This window comes from Arachis stenosperma, chromosome 5, assembly GCF_014773155.1.
Source record: "Arachis stenosperma cultivar V10309 chromosome 5, arast.V10309.gnm1.PFL2, whole genome shotgun sequence".
Taxonomy (NCBI): domain Eukaryota; kingdom Viridiplantae; phylum Streptophyta; class Magnoliopsida; order Fabales; family Fabaceae; genus Arachis; species Arachis stenosperma.
The window spans coordinates 126,576,830-126,584,797 of NC_080381.1; the positions used below are offsets into that span (position 1 = coordinate 126,576,830).

Consider the following 7,968-nt stretch of genomic DNA (forward strand, 5'->3'; position numbering starts at 1 on the left):
TTTGGGGACTGAACACTTTGGGAGAGTTCGTTGTATGGGCATGGGAGCAGCGCCTACAAATACCTTTAGGAATGTGAGAATTCGGCTTAATAGGATGACCATCTCCACTAATTCAGCTGGATCTTCTTCGCCTACTACTGCTGCAATTTTACAGAAAAAGATCAATAATTTGGAGTCCGACTTACATAATTCACAGCAAAAGGTCATTAGTCTAGAGTCTAAGTTGCAGCAATCATTTGATATGATGAAAGCATATCTAATGATGAAGGAAGGAGGAATTTCCAAAGCGCTTGTTGGCTTCTTTTCTGCCCGCGAGGTAACTTTATAATAAATTTATTTGTTAGGAATATAATAAATTATTTTACCAACTTGTTTTATTATCAGTGGTAACCCACGATTCTAGATGCTAAAAATTAGGCTGAGAATAGTTAAGAACATGGACATCACAATGTTCTTGCATTTTGTTAGTGGTTGTTGTCCATTAAACATGGGAAACTACTCTACTGCTGCGTTTTGCATGAACTGCAGAAGAAGCTATAGCCATATATCATTCATTCCCCCAAAACAAATCAGCCTCACAAAAAGGCAACCATATTTTACTGAACTCGGCTGAACCCATGAACATCAATACATAAATAAACAATCGCTGCAATTTAGTTTTTCTAAATTTCAGGAGTTCGGCACCAATTGTCAAAATAATTGTAATAATTAGTTATTAGGAAATTACTTAATTATATCAATTTGGTCATAAATTAGTGCAAGTTGCCTCCGATCCTGTTCTAGGATAATGATATCATTTTGTAGTAAGCAACATTTCTGCCTCTTCAATCGTATAGCTGCAGTTTTCTGTTTTTTTATACTAGGTTTAGATGCTCTTTAAAATTGACTTGAAAGGCTTATATCGAATTATCTTGATGCTTAACTTTACTAAAATTACTAACAACATCTTATGTTTACATATAGGTTAATGATGCTGAAAGCGAGCCTACTACTCTCTTTGATGCTAGGAAATCAGCTGGTGATAGCAACAGGACAAATATTTGAGATTTTTATGTAATTAGATGATATTGAAATATTGAAATTGTTTTATTTTACTTTTTAAAGAAAAATAGTAATAGTTATGTAAAACAATACCATATGCAATTATGTTTGAAATTAGTGACTTTGAGAATTTTTTTTATATATAGAGTTATGTTTTATATTGAGGAATTATGTTATAAAAGATTTAGTTTTTAAATTTTGATATTAAAAAATAAATTTTTAATTTGAGAGTATATAAATGAGATGAGATTAATGAATCATTTAAAATTAAAAATAAATAATTAATTATAGAATTTGTGGAGGTTTGAAAATCTCACAAAATAGTTAATTCTTGTTAAATTAAAAAATTAATTTGTGGGAGTTTTTAAACTGCCACAAAAGTAATTTAAAACCGTCACAAAAATCCAATATAAAACCCCCACTAAACAAAAATTAATTATTATTATTATTATTATTATTATTATTATTATTATATGAGTAATTACCCAAATCAGTCTTCAAAGATTTAAAAGCAGATATTTTAGTTTCCAAAAAAAATTAATACACAAATTAATTCTCAAAGTTTTACTCCGACAGACAAATCAGTCTCTAGTTTATTTTTCGACAGAGTAATTACCCAGATCAGTCCCCAAAGATTTTAAAAATGAACATTTTAGTCTCCAAAAAAATTAATGTACAAATCAATCCCTAACATTTCTCTCTGTTAGACATAATAGTCCTCCATTCAAAAATAAAATAAAATAAAATAATTATTATTGCTATTATTAATTGCATAATAATATTGTTCTATAAATTTTTGTATTTTTTAGACAAAAATAATAATAAATTTATTCATTAGATTCTTATATATATTCACTCAATAATAATAATAATAATAATAATAATAATAATCAATAAAATTATTAGAGATTATTTTACAAAAAATTTAAAGTTAAAACCATTTGATATTTTTTTTATTTAATATAATCAATAGATGTACTATTTTAAAAAATATGTTTATATTAAAAGAAACATGTATTTAATATAAATCCAAATTAAAATATTTTCTTTTAATACAAATTTTTTTAATACAAACATATATTTTTTTAAATAGAACATCTTTTTATTATATTAAATACAAAAATATCAAATAATTTTAATTTTAAATTTTTTGTAGAATAATATTTAATAATTTTATTGATTATTATTTTTGTAGAATATTATTTAATAATTTTATATAAATAAGAATCTAATAAATAATTTTATTATTATTTTTGTCTAAAAATACAAAAAATTATAGTATAATATTATTGTGCAATTAATAATAATTATTATTTTATTTTATTTTATTTTTGGATGGAGGACTGTTATGTCTAATAGAGAAAAACGTTGGAGATTGATTTGTACATTAATTTTTTTGGAAATTAAAATGTCTGTTGTTAAAATTTTTGAGGACTGATCTGGGTAATTACTCTGTCGGAAAATGAATTGGGAACTGATTTGTTTATCGGAGTAAAATTTTACGGATTAATTTGTGTATTAATTTTTCTTAAAGACTAAAATGTCTATTTTTAAAATTTTTGGAGACTGATTTAGATAATTACTTATTATATATATTCAATCTTATTATTAATGACGTGTAAAGATAAAATTTATTGCAACAATTAAAGTAATAAACCGAAACAAGTAGTCAAAAAGTATATATTCAATGCACCTAATTAATCCTTTGACGGCGCAGTCTTGAACATACATTAACCAATGGCTTTGTGCATGCATGTTTCAAAAAAAAATCAATAATATTTGAGCACAATAAAAATTAATTCCAATAATTTAAAATTATTTTATTTAGTATTCATTTATTATTGTTAAAATAATTATATAATTTTAGATATAGTAAATATATAATTACAGATATTATATATATTATAAAGATATAATTATTTATATTATTTTTTTTAATAGTTTAAATTTTTGGGAGAAATGATATCATAATATAGTATTGTCGTATTACAGTTCTAGTAAGTATGTTAGAAAAACAAAAGAAAAAGTTATAACTTATTTTATTTAGCATTTATTAATTGTTGTAATAATTAATGAGTACTAAATAAATAAATTATGATCGTCTTTGTTTATTTTTTTTTGTTACCAAATATTATACTTAGAGTTCTATATCCAAAAAATTTAGAATTTATCTTGGTGAATCTAAAAAAAAAATAAAAAAAATAAAAAAAGAATGCATATACAAAATTCAAGCAAGTTTAAAAGAGGTTCTTGTTTGAGAGAATGTGCAGAGATATAATCATTTGGGTTAAATACGATTTTGGTCTCTAAAGTATAAGTTGGAAATTTTTTTCATCTTCAATCTTGTTTGTATACAAAATCGTTCCTAAGGTTTAAAACCAAATTTTAAAATCGTCATTATAAAATTATAAAATTGAAAAAAAGAAAAAAGTATTTCTGCTCTTGCAAAGAAGAAAGGAAAGAAAAAAAGGGAAAAGAAAAGAAGAAGAAGAAGCTATTTACGATTCACCTCTGCCTCTGCTTCTACTGTCATCTCCGTACGATTTTGATTTCTATAGTAAAAACGATTTTGTATGCAAAAAAAAAGTTGGAAACGAAAAAAATTTTTAACCTATATTTTAAGAACTAAAATCGCACTTAACCCTAACCATTTATGTTGTCTCCTTCTAATAGTTTAAATTTAAAAAAAAAATAATATTATGACATATATAAAATTATCAATATTATGTTATATAAGTTAATTTTAAATATTATCTCTTTTAACATTACGGTAAAAAAATAAACTAATAAATAAATAAGTACTCATCATGCGCATATATATATATATATATATCCCCTTTTGATGCTAAGTTTTTTGATTTGCATGAATAATAATAATGGATCGAAATGAAGTACCACAAGTGGTGCTAAACTCAGGGAAGAAGATGCCCATGATAGGATTTGGGACTGGTACTGTTCCATTGCCACCATCTCATGAACTGATCCCTGCATTCATTGCTGCAATTGAAGCTGGTTACAGACATTTTGATACCGCAGCATACTATGGCTCTGAGGGACCTCTTGGCGAAGCCATAGCACTTGCACTTCAGAAAGGTCTTCTTAAGAGTAGGACTGACATTTTTGTCACTTCCAAGCTCTGGTGTACTGATGCTCATCCTGGCCTTGTCCTACCCGCACTCAACAAATCACTACAGTAATTCTACTCTCCTTTTATTTATTTATTTATTTTATTGTTGTTGTTTGAGTAATTCTCCTTTTTTTTATTTGAACATTTTTTCGTATTCACAATTCGAAAATTTTTAATGGATTCCTAATTATCTAAGTCGTAACTGGTTTATGTAAACTGCGATTTGTGTCAAGGGATGCTTAGATTAATTATTTCAATGGTTGGAGACCAATTAAAAATGTTCAAACTATAGAAAAACGCTTTGTCTTTCGAATAAATATACAGTAAAATAAAAAAAAGTTATTTTCTTTGACTCTTTAAAAGAAAATTATTGTTATATTTGCTGGGTTTGATATTGTATAATTGTTCTATTATTTTCTTTAATTTGTTTTGTCTAAATGACGAGGGTTTTTGATATATGAGTTTCGTGAATAAAAATGACGAAGTTCATCCATAAAAATTATAGTATATGCTCTTTTTTTTTCCCTTATTATGTTTAGAGGTTTTGATTTTGTCTAATTGATGAGTTTTTAATTTTTATTTTGGGTTGAAAATTGATTAATGCTCTTAAGGAGGTTGGGCCTAGAGTATGTGGATCTGTACCTAATCCATTTTCCAGTGAGGTTGAGAAAAGGGGTGACAGGGACCAAGTTCATGGAAGGGGACATTCTTCCTTTGGACATTAAAGGGACATGGGAGGATATGGAACTGTGCTCCAAATTGGGTTTAGCTAAGTCAATTGGTGTTAGCAATTTTGGTGTGAAGAAGCTCTCACAACTTCTAGAAAATGCAACTATTCCTCCTGCTCTTAACCAGGTACAATTCTCTATCTTAAAATTGTATGTGAAATTGTAAAGGTGTATTTGGTTTACGATTTTATTTTTTTTATTTTTAATATTTTTTATTTTTATTTTTTGAATTTTGTAAAAAATTAATAAAAGTAATTAAATTTGAGGAATAATTTATATTATTTTGAAGTAAGTATAATATAATGAAAAATTCAAATCAATGTAAAATCAATAATGTAACAAGTTTATATTTTTGTAAATTTATTGTCATAAAATATGATTACAAAAACACAAAAATTAATTTCAACAATTATTTAGCATTCATTAATTGTTAGAACAATTAATAAATACTAAATAATGTAAATTTTAATTATTGTTGGCCAATTTTTTCTGTTACTGAAGATTTCCGTTTCACGAATTAGTGAGAGATATGATTGTTAATAATAAATTATTTTATTTATTATTTATTAATTGTTACTAGAATTATACATGTTAAATAAGACAAATTCTAATTATTTTTGCAAAGTAACGAATAATATCCGACTATATAGTAAAAGTGGCGCCGCTAACGGCTAGTGATGAGATTTTAAATTCGGTACTAATTTATCGCTAAGCCAAGTCTAGAAACCCATTTTTTAAAAATGATGGTGACAAATTTATTTTATCAAATTCGTCACTAACTAAACGTCTCTAAATTTTTCACTATATAAGGTGAGAATATTGCGATGAATTTTTTGACAGACATTTTATCTATCGCTAAAATTTGACAAAATTTGCTGTTCAATTTTTCTGTTGCTATTACACTATATTGTCGCTAATAATGAACAAGAAAAATATATTTTGTATTAATGTTTTCTTAATGTTCCTATGCTTTTGTATTATTTAATGTAATTGATTTACTATTCACTAGTTTAGATAGGTGATTAATGCATATAAATATATTTTGATGTGAGAGAACAATTGGAAACTAAAATTCTCTAAATATAAATAAAAATGAAAATCTCCTGGTTTTTGTACAAGTATTTATTAAAAGTTTTTTAAAATTAAATAATTTCAATTAAGTATCCAAACACAAAATTTATTTATTTCTAAGAATTTTTATATGCTTTAAAAGCATACGTTCTTCTATCCTAAAAATATCTCATCCAAACAAACTGTGTTGGTTGTGTTTGGATAAAAAATATTTTTAAATTTCAAAGAATTTCAAATGTTTGGATGAAGTAAATAAATTACATGTATTTATATAATTCTCTCTTTTTTATGAGGTAATTACATCAACTTCATGTATTCAACAAATATTCATTTTCAAAGAAATAAAATAATAAATTTGTGTCATTAATATTATTTTTAAAAAAATATATTTTCCTCATTTAATGTGGTTGACTCTTCTCTTTGTTAGTTTAGGCAAGAAAGAGGGATAGAAATTTCCTTTCCATTGGTGGAAATTGAAATCCAATATTTTGAATAGTTAAAATTTCTTGTTAAAACTTTTTAAAATTTTAAATTATTTTCTATCGATTATCTAAACACATTATTTTACTATTAAGTACTTTAAATCCACACTTGCAAATTAAATCTCCTTGCAAAAGGATGTATTTGGTTGGTGTCTATGTTCAGAAATACATAAACACAACAACACATATTTTCCATTCGTTTGCTAAACATACAATGGGTTTTATTTATTTATTTATTTGACATAATAAGACAATAATTTATTTATTTATCCTTAATTATTTTTAAACTTTTAATTGAGTAATACTAACAGACAAAAATTCAATATTACCTTAACATCTATAAATATATATAATTTTTAATATTACGCTGTACTCCAGATTTATTATAATTATACTAGTTTGTAGTATTTGTCTAACATTGAGAATGCATTGATGGTTACAGGTGGAAATGAATGTAGCATGGCGACAGGATAAACTAAGGGAGTTCTGTAAGGAAAAAGGAATACATGTGGCTGCATGGTCTCCTTTGGGAGCTAATGGTGCTGTCTGGGGTTCACTTGCTGTCATGGGCAGTCCAATACTTAAGGACATTGCCACCAACACACTCAACACTCTCCCACAAGTTAGTCACAATTTCCCAATTCCCACTACCATATATATTTCTACTCTTCTTATATCAACATTCTTTGCACAATTGCAGGTTGCTTTGAGATGGATAATACAACAAGGTGCTATTCCAATAGTCAAGAGCTTCAACAAAGACAGAATGAAGCAAAATCTTCGAATTTTTGATTGGAAGCTGAGTGACAATCATTTGGAGAAGATAAAGGAGATACCACAGTTTAGGGGTTTCGGAGGGGAACGTTTTGTGGCTCAACATGGACCTTACCAAACCTTGGACCAACTTTGGGATTGAAAAAAATATAATCCTTCAAGGATAAAATAAAAGTTTAAGTACTGAATATAATCTGTTCAAATGAAGTATTTAATTATTAGAATAAAACGATAATAATAGTAGTATTTGATTTTTTATTGTTTAGTTTGCTATCCTTCAAGTCATGTACATGGTTTGAATTTCACAGGGTTCCAATTATTTTTTAAAATTTTTAATATATATATTAATATATTTATATTTATGGTAGTTATGGTGACATATTTTTTTCAAATTTTGGTAATATTTTTTTTTTAAACATCTTTTGAAATATCATAATCACCTAAATATGAGAGAGAGAGGAAGAGAGAGAAAAAGAGAGAGATAGTTGGATGTTGCTCAAATGAAGAAGAATGATTTTATCACTCATTTTTTGTATGTATTTATATCTAATAATGACTGATATTTTATATAAATAATGATTATCACAGAATGAAAATATGACTCTTATTTTGAGTAAAAGGAATTAATTAGTACTTGAAATTATTTTTTTTTCAATAAATACACATTCACAAATGAATTATGATTCTTGGAAATATTTTATAACTAATTTATATATTTGGAATTACTTTAAAATTATTGTGTATT

The 7,968-nt window shown here is 25.6% G+C and overlaps 1 protein-coding gene across 1 annotated transcript; it reads left to right on the top strand.

Moving 5' to 3' along the window:
• Positions 1-3,917: 3,917 nt before the first annotated feature.
• LOC130978991 (methylecgonone reductase-like) lies at positions 3,918-7,365 on the top strand. The gene is made up of 4 exons (XM_057902329.1): positions 3,918-4,234; positions 4,780-5,023; positions 6,892-7,071; positions 7,150-7,365. Exons 1-4 carry the CDS (start codon positions 3,918-3,920, stop codon positions 7,363-7,365), a joined length of 957 nt encoding a protein of 318 aa, XP_057758312.1.
• Positions 7,366-7,968: the final 603 nt, after the last annotated feature.